The 17,445-nt window shown below is 38.3% G+C and overlaps 2 protein-coding genes across 2 annotated transcripts; both read left to right on the forward strand.

Moving 5' to 3' along the window:
* Positions 1 to 8,862: 8,862 nt before the first annotated feature.
* On the forward strand, positions 8,863 to 12,392 carry traf5 (Tnf receptor-associated factor 5). Its single transcript, XM_058640220.1, has 10 exons — positions 8,863 to 9,116; positions 9,518 to 9,581; positions 9,662 to 9,763; positions 9,854 to 10,018; positions 10,097 to 10,174; positions 10,555 to 10,629; positions 10,701 to 10,793; positions 11,138 to 11,278; positions 11,577 to 11,739; positions 11,809 to 12,392. Exons 1-10 carry the CDS (start codon positions 8,863 to 8,865, stop codon positions 12,390 to 12,392), a joined length of 1,719 nt encoding a protein of 572 aa, XP_058496203.1.
* A 556-nt stretch (positions 12,393 to 12,948) lies between these two features.
* Positions 12,949 to 16,815, forward strand: zgc:172076. Its single transcript, XM_058640812.1, has 9 exons — positions 12,949 to 12,983; positions 13,187 to 13,233; positions 13,748 to 13,946; positions 14,041 to 14,198; positions 14,275 to 14,407; positions 14,704 to 14,860; positions 15,323 to 15,446; positions 16,242 to 16,431; positions 16,505 to 16,815. Exons 1-9 carry the CDS (start codon positions 12,968 to 12,970, stop codon positions 16,663 to 16,665), a joined length of 1,185 nt encoding a protein of 394 aa, XP_058496795.1. The 5' UTR covers positions 12,949 to 12,967; the 3' UTR covers positions 16,666 to 16,815.
* The last annotated feature ends 630 nt before the right edge of the window (positions 16,816 to 17,445 follow it).

Below are 17,445 nucleotides of genomic sequence, written 5' to 3' on the forward strand. Positions count from 1 at the left end.
AAAGTCATAGTATAGTATGTCGTCCAAAAACACTCAAATAAGTCATAGTATAGTATGTTGTCCAAAATGAGACAAAAAGTCATAGTATAGTATGTCGTCCCTCAAAAAAATCATTCATACTAAACATACTAAACTATGACTTTTTTGTCTCATTTTGGACCACATACTAAACTATGACTTTTTTGTCAATTTTTGGACCACATACTTAACTATGACTTTTGTCTCATTTTGGAAATCATACTAAACTATGACTTTTTTGTCAATTTTTGGACCACATACTTAACTATGACTTTTGTCTCATTTTGGACGACATACTAAACTATGACTTTTTTTGTCAATTTTTGGACGACATACTAAACTATGACTTTTTTTGTCTCATTTTGGACGACATACTAAACTATGACTTTTTTGTAAATTTTTGTACAACATACTAAACTATGACTTTTTGGACGACATACTAAACTATGACTTTTTTGTAAAGTTTTGGACGACATACTAAACTATGACTTTTTTGTCAATTTTTGGACAACATACTAAACTCTGACATTTTGGACGACATACTAAACTATGACTTTTTGGACGACATACTAAACTATGACTTTTTTGTAACATTTTGGACGACATACTAAACTATGACTTTTTTGTCAATTTTTGGACGACATACTAAACTATGACTTTTTTTATAAATGTTTGGACGACATACTAAACTATGACTTTTTTGTCAATTTTTGGACGACATACTAAACTATGACTTTTTTGTCAATTTTGGACGACATACTTAACTCTGACTTTTTTGTCTCATTTTGGACAACATACTATACTATGACTTTTTGAGTGATTTTGGACGACATACTAAACGATGACTTTTTTGTCTCATTTTGGACGACGTACTAAACTATGACTTTTTTTGTCTCATTTTGGACGACGTACTAAACTATGACTTTTTTGTAAATGTTTGGACAACGTACTCAACTATGACTTTTTTGTCAATTTTTGGACCACATACTAAACTATGACTTTTTTTGTCAATTTTTGGACCACATACTAAACTATGACTTTTTTGTAACATTTTGGACGACATACTAAACTATGACTTTTTTGTCAATTTTTGGACGACATACTAAACTATGACTTTCTTTATAAATGTTTGGACGACATACTAAACTATGACTTTTTTGTCAATTTTTGGACGACATACTAAACTATGACTTTTTTGTCTAATTTTGGACAACATACTAAACTCTGACTTTTTTGTCAATTTCTGGACGACATACTAAACTATGACTTTTTTTGTCTCATTTTGGACGACGTACTAAACTATGACTTTTTTGTAAATTTTTGGACGACATACTAAACTATGACTTTTTTTGTCAATTTTTGGACCACATACTAAACTATGACTTTTTGGACGACGTACTAAACTATGACTTTTTTGTCTAATTTTGGAAATCATACTAAACTATGACTTTTTTGTCAATTTTTGGACCACATACTTAACTATGACTTTTTTGTCAATTTTTGGACCACATACTAAACTATGACTTTTTTGTAACATTTTGGACGACATACTAAACTATGACTTTTTTGTCAATTTTTGGACGACATACTAAACTATGACTTTCTTTATAAATGTTTGGACGACATACTAAACTATGACTTTTTTGTCAATTTTTGGACGACATACTAAACTATGACTTTTTTGTCTAATTTTGGACAACATACTAAACTCTGACTTTTTTGTCAATTTCTGGACGACATACTAAACTATGACTTTTTTTGTCAATTTTTGGACGACATACTAAACTATGACTTTTTGGACGACATACTAAACTATGACTTTTTGGTAACATTTTGGACAACATACTAAATTATGACTTTTTTGTCAATTTTTGGACGACATACTAAACTGACTTTTTTGTCAATTTTTGGACGACATACTAAACCATGACTTTTTTGTCTGATTTTGGACCACATACTAAACTATGACTTTTTTGTCAATTTTTGGACGACATACTAAACTATGACTTTTTGGACGACATACTAAACTATGACTTTTCTTATCTAATTTTGGAAATCATACTAAACTATGACTTTTTTGTCAATTTTTGGACCACATACTAAACTATGACTTTTTGGACGACATACTAAACTATGACTTTTTTGTCTAATTTTGGAAATCATACTAAACTATGACTTTTTTGTCAATTTTTGGACCACATACTTAACTATGACTTTTGTCTCATTTTGGACGACATACTAAACTATGACTTTTTTTGTCAATTTTTGGACGACATACTAAACTATGACTTTTTTTGTCTCATTTTGGACGACATACTAAACTATGACTTTTTTGTCAATTTTTGTACAACATACTAAACTATGACTTTTTGGACGACATACTAAACTATGACTTTTTTGTAAAGTTTTGGACGACATACTAAACTATGACTTTTTTGTCAATTTTTGGACAACATACTAAACTCTGACATTTTGGACGACATACTAAACTATGACTTTTTGGACGACATACTAAACTATGACTTTTTTGTAACATTTTGGACGACGTACTAAACTATGACTTTTTTGTCTCATTTTGGACGACGTACTAAACTATAACTTGTTTGTCAATTTTTGGACAACATACTAAACTATGACTTTTTTGTCAATTTTTGGACGACATACTAAACTATGACTTTTTTTGTCTCATTTTGGACGACGTACTAAACTATGACTTTTTTGTCTCATTTTGGACGAGGTACTAAACTATACCTTTCTTGTCAATTTTTGGACAACATACTTAACTATGACTTTTTGGACGACATACTAAACTATGACTTTTTTGTCAATTTTTGGACAACATACTAAACTATGACATTTTGGACGACATACTAAACTATGACTTTTTGGACGACATACTAAACTATGACTTTTTGGTAACATTTTGGACAACATACTAAATTATGACTTTTTTGTCAATTTTTGGACGACATACTAAACTCTGACTTTTTTGTCAATTTTTGGACGACATACTAAACCATGACTTTTTTGTCTGATTTTGGACCACATACTAAACTATGACTTTTTTGTCAATTTTTGGACGACATACTAAACTATGACTTTTTGGACGACATACTAAACTATGACTTTTTTGTCTAATTTTGGAAATCATACTAAACTATGACTTTTTTGTCAATTTTTGGACCACATACTAAACTATGACTTTTTGGACGACATACTAAACTATGACTTTTTTGTCTAATTTTGGAAATCATACTAAACTATGACTTTTTTGTCAATTTTTGGACCACATACTTAACTATGACTTTTGTCTCATTTTGGACGACATACTAAACTATGACTTTTTTTGTCAATTTTTGGACGACATACTAAACTATGACTTTTTTTGTCTCATTTTGGACGGCATACTAAACTATGACTTTTTTGTCAATTTTTGTACAACATACTAAACTATGACTTTTTGGACGACATACTAAACTATGACTTTTTTGTAAAGTTTTGGATGACATACTAAACTCTGACATTTTGGACGACATACTAAACTATGACTTTTTGGACGACATACTAAACTATGACTTTTTTGTAACATTTTGGACGACGTACTAAACTATGACTTTTTTGTCTCATTTTGGACGACGTACTTAACTATAACTTGTTTGTCAATTTTTGGACAACATACTAAACTATGACTTTTTTGTCAATTTTTGGACGACATACTAAACTATGACTTTTTTTGTCTCATTTTGGACGACGTACTAAACTATGACTTTTTTGTCTCATTTTGGACGACGTACTAAACTATACCTTTCTTGTCAATTTTTGGACAACATACTAAACTATGACTTTTTTGTCAATTTTTGGACGACATACTAAACTATGACTTTTTTTGTCTCATTTTGGACGACGTACTAAACTATGACTTTTTTGTCTCATTTTGGACGACGTACTAAACTATACCTTTCTTGTCAATTTTTGGACAACATACTAAACTATGACTTTTTGGACGACATACTAAACTATGACTTTTTTGTCAATTTTTGGACCACATACTAAACTATGACTTTTTTGTCAATTTTTGGACGACATACTAAACTATGACTTTTTTTGTCTAATTTTGGATGACATACTAAACTATGACTTTTTTGTCAATTTTTGGACAACATACTAAACTCTGACATTTTGGACGACATACTAAACTATGACTTTTTGGACGACGTACTAAACTATAACTTTTTTGTCAATTTTTGGACAACATACTAAACTATGACTTTTTTGTCAATTTTTGGACGACATACTAAACTATGACTTTTTTTGTCTCATTTTGGACGACGTACTAAACTATGACTTTTTTGTCTCATTTTGGACGACGTACTAAACTATACCTTTCTTGTCAATTTTTGGACAACATACTAAACTATGACTTTTTGGACGACATACTAAACTATGACTTTTTTGTCAATTTTTGGACAACATACTAAACTATGACATTTTGGACGACATACTTAACTATGACTTTTTGGACGACATACTAAACTATGACTTTTTGGTAACATTTTGGACAACATACTAAATTATGACTTTTTTGTCAATTTTTGGACGACATACTAAACTCTGACTTGCTTGTCAATTTTTGGACAACATACTAAACTATGACTTTTTTGTCAATTTTTGGACGACATACTAAACTATGACTTTTTTTGTCTCATTTTGGACGACGTACTAAACTATGACTTTTTTGTCTCATTTTGGACGACGTACTAAACTATACCTTTCTTGTCAATTTTTGGACAACATACTAAACTATGACTTTTTTGTCAATTTTTGGACGACATACTAAACTATGACTTTTTTTGTCTCATTTTGGATGACGTACTAAACTATGACTTTTTTGTCTCATTTTGGACGACGTACTAAACTATACCTTTCTTGTCAATTTTTGGACAACATACTAAACTATGACTTTTTGGACGACATACTAAACTATGACTTTTTTGTCAATTTTTGGACGACATACTAAACTATGACTTTTTTGTCAATTTTTGGACAACATACTAAACTATGACTTTTTTTGTCTAATTTTGGATGACGTACTAAACTATGACTTTTTTGTACATTTTTGGACAACATACTAAACTATGACTTTTATGTCAATTTTTGGACCACATACTAAACTATGACTTTTTTGTCAATTTTTGGACCACATACTAAACTATGACTTTTTTGTCAATTTTTGGACGACATACTAAACTATGACTTTTTTTGTCTAATTTTGGATGACATACTAAACTATGACTTTTTTGTCAATTTTTGGACAACATACTAAACTCTGACATTTTGGACGACATACTAAACTATGACTTTTTGGACGACGTACTAAACTATAACTTTTTTGTCAATTTTTGGACAACATACTAAACTATGACTTTTTTGTCAATTTTTGGACGACATACTAAACTATGACTTTTTTTGTCTCATTTTGGACGACGTACTAAACTATGACTTTTTTGTCTCATTTTGGACGACGTACTAAACTATACCTTTCTTGTCAATTTTTGGACAACATACTAAACTATGACTTTTTGGACGACATACTAAACTATGACTTTTTTGTCAATTTTTGGACAACATACTAAACTATGACATTTTGGACGACATACTAAACTATGACTTTTTGGACGACATACTAAACTATGACTTTTTGGTAACATTTTGGACAACATACTAAATTATGACTTTTTTGTCAATTTTTGGACGACATACTAAACTCTGACTTTCTTGTCAATTTTTGGACAACATACTAAACTATGACTTTTTTGTCAATTTTTGGACGACATACTAAACTATGACTTTTTTTGTCTCATTTTGGACGACGTACTAAACTATGACTTTTTTGTCTCATTTTGGACGACGTACTAAACTATACCTTTCTTGTCAATTTTTGGACAACATACTAAACTATGACTTTTTTGTCAATTTTTGGACGACATACTAAACTATGACTTTTTTTGTCTCATTTTGGACGACGTACTAAACTATGACTTTTTTGTCTCATTTTGGACGACGTACTTAACTATACCTTTCTTGTCAATTTTTGGACAACATACTAAACTATGACTTTTTGGACGACATACTAAACTATGACTTTTTTGTCAATTTTTGGACGACATACTAAACTATGACTTTTTTGTCAATTTTTGGACAACATACTAAACTATGACTTTTTTTGTCTAATTTTGGATGACGTACTAAACTATGACTTTTTTGTAAATTTTTGGACAACATACTAAACTATGACTTTTATGTCAATTTTTGGACCACATACTAAACTATGACTTTTTTGTCAATTTTTGGACGACATACTAAACTATGACTTTTTTTGTCTAATTTTGGATGACATACTAAACTATGACTTTTTTGTAAAGTTTTGGACGACATACTAAACTATGACTTTTTTGTCAATTTTTGGACAACATACTAAACTATGACATTTTGGACGACATACTAAACTATGACTTTTTTGTCAATTTTTGGACGACGTACTATACTATGACTTTTTTGAGTGATTTTAGACGACATACTATAAAATGACTTTTTCGACTGATTTTGAACGACATAATATACTATGACTTTTTTTAAGTGATTTCGGACGACATACTATAAAATGACTTTTTTGTCATATTTTGGACAAGATACTAAACTATGACTTTTTGAGTGATTTTGGACGACATACTAAACTATGACTTTTTTGTCAATTTTTGGACGACATACTAAACTATGACTTTTTTTGTCTCATTTTGGACGACGTACTAAACTATGACTTTTTTGTCTCATTTTGGACGACGTACTAAACTATACCTTTCTTGTCAATTTTTGGACAACATACTAAACTATGACTTTTTTGTCAATTTTTGGACGACATACTAAACTATGACTTTTTTTGTCTCATTTTGGACGACGTACTAAACTATGACTTTTTTGTCTCATTTTGGACGACGTACTTAACTATACCTTTCTTGTCAATTTTTGGACAACATACTAAACTATGACTTTTTGGACGACATACTAAACTATGACTTTTTTGTCAATTTTTGGACGACATACTAAACTATGACTTTTTTGTCAATTTTTGGACAACATACTAAACTATGACTTTTTTTGTCTAATTTTGGATGACGTACTAAACTATGACTTTTTTGTAAATTTTTGGACAACATACTAAACTATGACTTTTATGTCAATTTTTGGACCACATACTAAACTATGACTTTTTTGTCAATTTTTGGACGACATACTAAACTATGACTTTTTTTGTCTAATTTTGGATGACATACTAAACTATGACTTTTTTGTAAAGTTTTGGACGACATACTAAACTATGACTTTTTTGTCAATTTTTGGACAACATACTAAACTATGACATTTTGGACGACATACTAAACTATGACTTTTTTGTCAATTTTTGGACGACGTACTATACTATGACTTTTTTGAGTGATTTTAGACGACATACTATAAAATGACTTTTTCGACTGATTTTGAACGACATAATATACTATGACTTTTTTTAAGTGATTTCGGACGACATACTATAAAATGACTTTTTTGTCATATTTTGGACAAGATACTAAACTATGACTTTTTGAGTGATTTTGGACGACATACTAAACTATGACTTTTTTGTCTCATTTTGGACGACATACGATACAATGACCTTTTTGAGTGATTTTGGACGACATACTATAAAATGACTTTTTCGACTGATTTTGAACGACATAATATACTATGACTTTTTTGAGTGATTTTGGACGACATACTATACTATGACTTTTTTTAAGTGATTTTGGACGACATACTATACTATGACTTTTTTGTCATATTTTGGACAAGATACTAAACTATGACTTTTTGAGTGATTTTGGACGACATACTAAACTATGACTTTTTTGTCTCATTTTGGACGACATACGATACAATGACCTTTTTGAGTGATTTTGGACGACATACTATAATTTGACTTTTTTTGAGTGATTTTGGACGACAAATTTTACTATGACTTTTTTGAGTGATTTTGGAGGACATACTAAACTATGACTTTTTTGAGTGATTTTGGACGACAAACTTTACTATGACTTTTTTGAGTATTTTTTTGTCAAATTTTGGACGACATACTATATACTATGAGTTTTTTGAGTGATTTTGGACGACATACTAAACTATGACTTTTTTGAGTGATTTTTGACGACATACTATACTATGACTTTTTTGAGTGATTTTGGACGACATACTAAACTATGACTTTTTTGAGTGATTTTTTTGTCTAATTTTGGACGACATACTATAATATGACTTTTTTGAGTGATTTTTGACGACATACTATACTATGACTTTTTCGACTGATTTTGAACGACATACTATATACTATGACATTTTTGACTGATTTTGGACGACATACTATACTATTACTTTTTCGTCTCATTTTGGAATACATACTATACTATGACTTTGTGAGGGATTTTGGACGACATCCTATACTATGACTATTTTGTCAAATTTTGGACGACATACTATATACTATGTTTATCAGTGTGTAATATGTGGATGATATGGCATGCAACACATTTCAACATTTTTAGTTTGGCTGAGGGGTCTGAGGGACTCCCCTTTGAACCAGCTTCCCTCAGGGAGAGCCGGTTCAAAACCCACTCTTAACAGAAACTATGAACGTTTTTGGTGACTTTGGACGACATACTTTTTTGTCAAATTTTGGATTTCATTGTAGTTTTTTTTTGAAAGAAAAACATTAAAAACAGGATTTATTTCTTTTTTTAAATCACCTGCAGACTCATGGAATCTCCTGCAGACACAAACCTGGGAGGATCCGACGAGGAGTCCAGGCTGAGGTCAGAGGAGACAAGGACGAGGTCGACGGGCCCCGTGACTTCCTGGGAGGCGGAGCTGACATCGATCCAGCACTCACTGAAGTTTGTGCTGAAGCTGAAAGACGAGTTCATTTGTCCGATCTGTGGAGGAGTCGTCCTCAACCCACAGCAGAACTCCTGTGGACACATCTACTGTTTCCACTGTCTTCAGACACTGCTGTAGGAGACAGTCCCCCTTAAATACTCTCACATGGTCCATCTTAAATACATTCTTGCAGTCCACCTTAAATACTCACACAGTCCACCTTAAATACACAATATCTCAGTCTACCTTAAATACATTCACACAGTCCACCTTAAATACACTCATAGGTACACCTTAAATACACTCAGGCGGTCCACCTTAAATACACTCATACAATTACAATAATTCAGTCCATCTTAAACACGCCTCACAATCATTCAGTCCACCTTAAACACACCTCACAATACCTCAATCCACGGTCTACCTTAAATACACTCACATGGTCCACCTGAAAAACACATTATCTCAGTCCACCTTAAATACATATCACAATATCTCAGTCCACCTTAAATACACACTGTGCTCTGTGTTTCAGGGAAACTTCTTCATCGTCCAGTCCAGTTTGTCCAGTAGATGGTGCTGTGATCACACCAGCTGAGGTCACACACACACACACACACACACAGTGGTCAGTGTTAAGTCATGTCATTAGTGATATGGGCTTCTCTGCTCTCCACAGGTTTTCCAGGACAACTGCTGCAAACGAGAAATCTCCACTTTACAGGTTTTCTGCACAAACTCCCCAGCATGCACTTGTGTTGTCACTTTACACCACCTACAGGTAGATGTGGTGAACTGCAGCATACACTACAGATATCGTAGACTTAAACTGACGTCGATTTTATTTGAATTCTTTTCCTGGTGTTTCCAGGAACACCTGAGGTCGTGTCAGTTCGAGCCGCTGCAGTGCATCAATCCAGGCTGCAGGGCGGTGCTACAGAGGAGATTCCTGCAGGAACACCTGACCGACACATGTCCTCAGCGCACGGAGTCCTGTCCTCACTGTGGACAACCTCAGCAGCTCCACCTCCTGCAGGTACAGATCTATCCAAACACGTCAGAGAACACGTGAACAGGAGCAGGAGCATTATGGGATGTGTTTGTGTTTGTGAAGGAACACGTTCAGAGCTTGTGTCCAGATGTGGAGGTGGACTGTCTCAACACCTGCTTCCAGAAGGTTCTCAGACACAAGGTGAGCTCATCCTCACATTCACACTTTGACAGGAATGCTGTGAACTTCTACACGGGCTGAAGTTATGGGGAAATACACTGTATATACTAAATGTCCTCAAAAGCATCTTAGGAAATGATAATCAGCGCACCCTGCTGGTCTGATTTCACATTCAGTTTCAGGCCTCCCAATCATTCAGCCCACCTTAAACAGGCCTCACAATAATTCAGTCCACCTTAAACAGGCCTCACAATCATTCAGTCCACCTTGAACACGCTTTACAATCACTCAGTCCACCTTAAACACGCTTTATAATCGTTCAGTCCACCTTAAACAGGCCTCATATATAAAATCAGACGTAAATATTTCCTGACGGAAGAAACTCACATTCTCTCTTTCAGCTCGTGGAGCATCAAGAGTTGTGTCCTGAAGTTCACGTCAGCTGTTCATACAGCAGGTTCGGGTGCTCTGTTCAGGTGAGTTTGACGTCCGATCAGCTGATTTCTGTTTCTTTTTGTTGGTTGTCATGACGCCTCTTGTCCTGCAGGGTAAAAGAGGGACAGTGGACGTTCATGAAGACGCTGCTGTCAATCATCACATGCTGCTGGTGCTGAGGAGCAACGACCACCTGGAACAACAGGTGCAAACAACTGGTCCGAAAGTTCAACATTGCAGAATTTAAACAAACACGTTCATGAATTACGTCTGAATTATTCTCTGTAGCTCGTTTTTTAGATGATTTTAGGTCACTGTCAAATTTTTTGTTGTTGTGATAATTAACGTAAATAAACTGACGAGGAATTTTACTGAAACAATGAAGAGATTTTTTTTTTTTGTCCCACAGTTGATTTGTCTTCACAGAGACAGTGACGGTGCATTCCATTTGTACTTGGAAAGAACCAAATTCCCAACACGGGATTCCAAGATGTAATTCTGCATTTCTATGTAAAAAGGTTTTTCCCTGAATGTTGTGTCCCGGCTCAGGTGGAAGTTCTCCAGCAGGAGGTGCTGTTGAGGCAGCAGGAGGTTCAGACGGACAGTTTGCTGCTCGCTGGTCTGCAGAAAAAGATTCGACCGCTGCTGCAGCAGAGTGACATTCAAGAAAGCGACGTCTCTGCGTCTCAGGTTCACACACAGTTCTCTGCAGTTCAGCCGCTAACCACAGCAGTCTCAGTCCACCTTAAACACACATAAAAATACCCAAGTCTACCTTAAACACAAACACTTCACAATCATTCAGTCCACCTTAAATACACATAACAATACCTCAGTCCACCTTAAACATACCTCACAGTCATTCAGTCCATCAGTTCAGCTCCTCACCAGTAGGGGGTGCTTGTATCATCCTTGTCCTCCACGTATCTTTTCTTAATTGACCACCATTTTGAGACGTCCTGTTACCTCTGTGTGTGTGTGTGAGCAGAGGACGCAGAGCAGGCAGGACGACGTCCTGTCCACCGTCCTCTTGGACGTCCAGCAGGTGTCTCGGGGACTTCCTGGTCTGGAGGAGCTGGAGCAGCTCAGACGGTCTCTGGACGCCGTGACACAGGAAGTGTCGACGGCCGAGGCGCTGAAAGAACATCTGGGTAAGAGAAGCTGAGAAATGCCTGAACTGTGCCTTTAATGAGCCGCAGCTGACCTGTGCTTGTCCTCAGGACGTGTGGAGGACAACGTGAAGGACCACTCGTGTCTCCTGGATCTTCATGAAGCTCAGCTCAGCTGTAATAAGCAGCGTCTTCAGGAGCTCGAGGCCACGTCGTACGACGGCAAACTCATCTGGAAGATCCAGGACTTCAGGAGGAAGAGAGACGCAGAGGTCAGAGGTCAAACGCCGTGCCTGAGCAGCGTGCCGTTCCACGCCGGACGCTGCGGCTACAAAATGGCCGTCAAAGCTTACCTGAACGGTGATGGCGAAGGCCGCGGGACTCACCTGTCCCTGTACGTGGTCCTGATGCCTGGGGACTTTGACGCGCTGCTGCCGTGGCCGTTCAGACAAACCGTGTCTCTGTCGCTCCTGGACCAGAGCGGCGCCGCCGACCACCGCAGCCTCAGCTTCAGACCCGACCCCGCGTCTAAGAGCTTCCAGCAGCCTGATACCAGGGCTGCGAGTAACCTGGCCGTGGGCTTCTCCTGCTTCTGTCCCCTCGATGAGCTCCAAGACACCAGGGATGCGGCATACGTCCGAGACGACACGCTGTTTGTCAGAGTGAAGGTGGACATGTCGGGTTTAGACTTGTGATCAGTGAGCGTGTACACTCACTCTCCCACACCAAAGTCCAAAGAGAAAATCAGTGATTTCAGTGAGCTGCTGGTGCTCTGCTGCCTCGTGTGGTCACTTTGCGTCACTGAGGTCAATCTGAACAAAGGATATTACAAAATCAGACATTTGAACTTAGTGATGGCGGCAGCAGTGGATCAACAGCTCCTGTGTGCTGTGATGTTAAAATCACTGATTTTCTCTATGGGCTTTGGTGTGGGAGAGTGAGTGGTTTGTCCATGTTTTTGAGCCTCTGTGTGTCTGGTGACTCAGCAGCAGGGGGCGCTCACAGCACAATAACTCACACGTCATTGTCGGCGTCTTTTTATCTCATGTATGACGACATATTTTCAGCATCAGAACTTTTTCTTTCTACTGAAAAATCATTGATTCCAAGATGATGTCATTGTCTCTGCTGACGGATGACACCATGAATCACTGTGTCACTGTGTCACTGCAGCGGTTGTAAAGGTCTGCACTGTAACGTGACTCCTGCTGAAGAAGCCTTGTGCCGTCTATTCTGAGCTCTTTTGTTTGTGCTGACGGACGCGGTGGATATGTGGAAGGTCAAACGTGAGTGTCAGGGTTTTGTGATTTCAAATCTGCGTCGTTTTAATCTTTTAATCTGTAAACTGTAATCTTTATTATTTTGTTAACTGGAATTAAGATTTATTCATGAATCCATTTTAATCTCAACATTTTTAATTCAACAAAATCTGTGGAAAAAAAATTAAAAATAAATCAGTGAAGAATAAAAAAATCTGATGTTGTTTCAGCTACTGTTTTTTTTCCTCTGGAGACGAAATACAGAGCAATTCTGGAGGTAAGTCAGGCTTAACTGAACCTGAAGATTAACCTGAAATTAAAGATTAACTAAACCTGAAATTGAAGATTATCCTAACCTGAAATTGAAGATTAACCTAACCTAAAATTGAAGATTAACCTGAACCTGAAGATTAACTAAATCTGAAACTGAAGATCAACTAAACCTGAAACTGACGAATAACTGAATTTAAAACTGAAGATTAACTGAATTTAAAACTGAAGATTAACTAAACCTGAAATTGAAGATTAACCTGAAGCTAAACTAAACCTGATACTGAAGCTTAAATGAACCTGAAACTGAAGCTAAACTAAACCTGATACTGAAGCTTAAATGAACCTGAAACTGAAGCTAAACTAAACCTGACACTGAAGCTTAAATGAACCTGAAACTGAAGCTAAACTAAACCTGACACTGAAGCTTAAATGAACCTGAAACTGAAGCTAAACTAAACCTGACACTGAAGTTTAAATTAACCTGAAACTGAAGCTAAACTGAAGCTGCGTGCGTCCAGAGTCTGGTTCCTCCTGACCCGATGGATCAGTTCCACCTGAACAGAGGTTCTGTGGAGGCGGAGTTTCCTGACCTGTGCAGGAACTTCACCAGGATGGGGCGGATCCTCACGCTGGACTTGTACCGTCGACAGTTTTACCGCTGCACGCAGAGTGGCGTTGTCTTCGATGACATCATCCGCCCGGGCCTGGAGGAACCAGGTGATGTCACTGTAATGTCACAACTGCAGTTCCACTCCTGACCACAGGGACAACTCTAACCTCTCTGTGTGTGTGTGTGTGTGTGTGTGAGAAGGTGAGTGGGCGGGGCCCGTGTCAGTCGGATGTGTTGCGGGCGACGCCCAGTCCTACGTCCTGTTCTGCGATTTCTTCGACCGCGTCATTGAGGCGCATCACAAACACAAGGTCACAAGATCAACGCCAGAGAGCGACTTCAACTATGATAACCTGAAGGTTAAAAACCGAAAAAAAGTCGTTAACGATCGTAAACAACGACAGGAAGTGACGTCACCTGGTTATTCGTGTGCAGGGCGGCGATGATTTGGACAGATCGTACGCCGTGCGCTGTGAGGTGAGCGTCGTTCGCGGTGTGGACGACTTCTGCTTTCCGACGCACTGCAGCCGAGGGGAGCGCAGACAACTCCTCACCCTGGCCAGGAGAGGTACTGCATGTTTGTGTTTCATTATCTCAACGTAAATTCATGTTAATCCCACAAATGGCTGCGTTTTCTTCTGTTACTCCTGCGTAAAAACAACAGTCGTAAAATAACACGAAACAAAGTTATAAGATTACGTGAATAACACTGAAAACTGCGACTATATTCACTCAAGCTAAAACATTAGCGCACAGCGAGTCGATATTGAGATGATGACAGAAATAGTGGAAAGAAACAGCTCCCTCTTCTGTCTGTAGGTTGTATGTAACACAAATGAACTCTGTGAAAGTTCTTTTTCTCAGTTTTTCAGTGGTTTGAGGAGGCGGTGCTTCCAGGTCGACTCTTCTTATTGGAGGAGCTGAACAAGGATCAGCAGAGAGAACTGAAGCTGAGTCCTCCATCGTCTCTGCAGCTTCGCACCGGCGTCACCCGCGACTGGCCTGATGCTCGAGCTGTGTGGTCAGTCTGTAACTGTCTGTAACAGCCTGTAACTGTCTGTAACTGTCTGTAACAGCCTGTAACTGTCTGTAACTGTCTGTAACAGTCTGAAACTGTAACTGTCTGTAACAGTCTTTAACTTTCTGTATCTGTAACTGTCTGTAACAGTCTTTAACTTTCTGTAACTGTCTGTAACAGTCTGAAACTGTAACTGTCTGTAACAGCCTGTAACTGTCTGTAACTGTAACTGTCTGTAACAGCCTGTAACTGTCTGTAACTGTAACTGTCTGTAACTGTCTCTAACTGTCTGTAACAGTCTGTAACTGTAACTGTCTGTAACAGTCTGTAACTGTAACTGTGTGTAACAGCCTCTAACTGTCTGTAACTGTAACTGTCTGTAACAGCCTGTAACAGCCTGTAACTGTAACTGTCTGAAAACATGAGGTTGCTGGTTGGATTTCCTCTCATGACTCTCTTGTGCAGGCTGAGTAAAGATGGCCGCCTGGTGGTGTGGCTCAACATGGACGACCACGTCAGACTGGTGACCACACGTGACGACGCTGACGTCGCAGAAGCTTTTAAATGCGTCTGCATCAACCTGCAGAAGGTTTCAATCCACACAATGACTGCATTATGTGATGACATGACAGAACATGACTGTCCCCTGGTGGCTGGCTGCAGGACATGCTATTAGCTCCACCATTTCCAGATGATCCTGATTGGTCAAGCACATGAAAGGGAGCGACCTCAAAGATTTCTCAGTGTGGTTGTTTGTGGTACTGCGGCCTTTTCCAACAGGAAACTGACGTTTGTAAACCACTCACTCTCCCACACCAAACCTCCTAGAGAAAATCTGGGATTTTAACATCACACACACAGGAGTTGTTGATCCACTGCTGCCTCCATCACGAAGTTCAAATGTCTTATTTTGTCAATTCTGTGTTTGAAATCCTTTGTTCAGATTTATGCCAGTGACACAAAGTGACCACACGAGGCAGCAGTAGACCAGCAGCTCCTGTGTCCCCACCAGCTAAAATCACAAATGTTCTCTATGAGGTTTGGTGTGGGAGAGTGAGTGGTTTACAAACGTCAGTTTCCTGTTGGAAATGTCTGTCTGACAGTGAGATAAAGACGTGTTCGTGTGACATAGATATCAGAGACTTAAGCTGACGTGGATTTTACGACACAAGTCTTTTTTAAAGTGGCTAAAAACAGGTTCTCAGCAGCAGGGGGCGCTCACAGCACAGTCAGGTTTGACTTACTTGTTCAGGTCTTCATAGCCTTGTTTACGGGTTTTAGCTGATGTTCCTTCAGACGCAGTTCAAGCCTCTTCAGAACATTCAGGCTGTGAAGGCTTCACGACCTTTGACCTTCAGAGGCCTGATTACCTCTGTCTCTGCAGTTGGCGGTGAAGTACGGCGAGCTCAAACACCCGTTCACCTGGAAGCAGCAGCTTGGATGGGTGTCGAGCTCACCGGCCGACGTGGGGACGGGTCTAAGGGTCAGCGTCCACCTCAGACTGAGGCTCCTCCCACAACACACACGCCTGCAGGACGTTCTGAAGAGACTGCGACTCCACATGGACAGAACAGGTACAGACAGGGGGATGGACACGTCCTCCTCCATGTCCAGCCCACACTCACACATACATGTCTTTTCTCCCAGAATCCTCGGAGGTTTATGTCCTGAGCAACGGGGCGACCTTTGGCCCGAGCGAGGTGGAGCTGACGCAGCTGGTGGTGGACGGTGTCAAACTTCTCATCGCCATGGAGAAAAGGCTGGAGGAGGTCAGAGACATCGAGGAGCTCGTACCTGCGCAGAAGTAGATCTGGACTGACCAATGAGAGGGGGGGCGTGTTAATGACATCATCGTACAACAGACACTGAGACCTGCGGATCATTTTAAATCATGTTTTTTGATGTTTTAATTTTTATCTGATGTCATGAATAGTAAAGTTGAGTTATTTTGTTGTTGATGTTTGTCTAACTTCCTGTCTGTTAGCATGCTCCGCCTCCTCAACAAGTAGTGTGACCTAATGAGCAGAGAGGACCGCCCCTATGTGGAGTTCTGGCTCCTGATTGGAAGAAATGGAAACGTAGATCTGAATGTAGATCTGAAAGTGGAGCGAGGTTCACAGTTTGAAGCGTGTGATTGGATGAGGATCATGAGCGCCCCCTGCAGCTGGAACCCAGCAGTCACACACGACTCAGCTAATTAAATCTACGTCACATGATCACGTCTTTATCTCACTGTCGACAGACTTGTCCAACAGGAAACTGAAGCTTGTAAAACACTCACTCTCCCACACCAAAGTCCATAGAGAAAATCAGTGATTGTAGCTGTCGGGGACACAGGAGCTGCTGATCCTCTGCTGTAGATATTGTCGATTTAAACTGACGTAAGTGTTTAGTAGCCTCCCTGTTCTCAGCAGCAGGGGGCGCTCACAGCACATTTAGTGCTGATCATGAATCACACTTTTAAGAACTATCCCTTCAACTATAGGATTTCTGAAAATACATTTCTATGAATTTCAGAAGCATTTCTATTTCTGTGGGAATGGCACCTGTGAGGAAAAACCATAACAACTTTTTTCAGCCTGTACATT

Source organism: Solea solea, chromosome 10 (assembly GCF_958295425.1).
Source record: "Solea solea chromosome 10, fSolSol10.1, whole genome shotgun sequence".
Lineage (NCBI taxonomy): Eukaryota > Metazoa > Chordata > Actinopteri > Pleuronectiformes > Soleidae > Solea > Solea solea.

Coding starts and splice junctions, on each gene's coding strand:
- traf5 (XM_058640220.1), top strand. CDS start 8,863: ATGGAATCTCCTGCAGACACAAACCTGGGAGGATCCGACGAGGAGTCC. Junction 9,582..9,661: donor CTGTGATCACACCAGCTGAG/GTCACACACACA, acceptor TGCTCTCCACAG/GTTTTCCAGGACAACTGCTG. Junction 10,630..10,700: donor GGTTCGGGTGCTCTGTTCAG/GTGAGTTTGACG, acceptor CTTGTCCTGCAG/GGTAAAAGAGGGACAGTGGA.
- zgc:172076 (XM_058640812.1), top strand. Junction 13,234..13,747: donor AATACAGAGCAATTCTGGAG/GTAAGTCAGGCT, acceptor GCGTGCGTCCAG/AGTCTGGTTCCTCCTGACCC. Junction 14,199..14,274: donor TCAACTATGATAACCTGAAG/GTTAAAAACCGA, acceptor ATTCGTGTGCAG/GGCGGCGATGATTTGGACAG.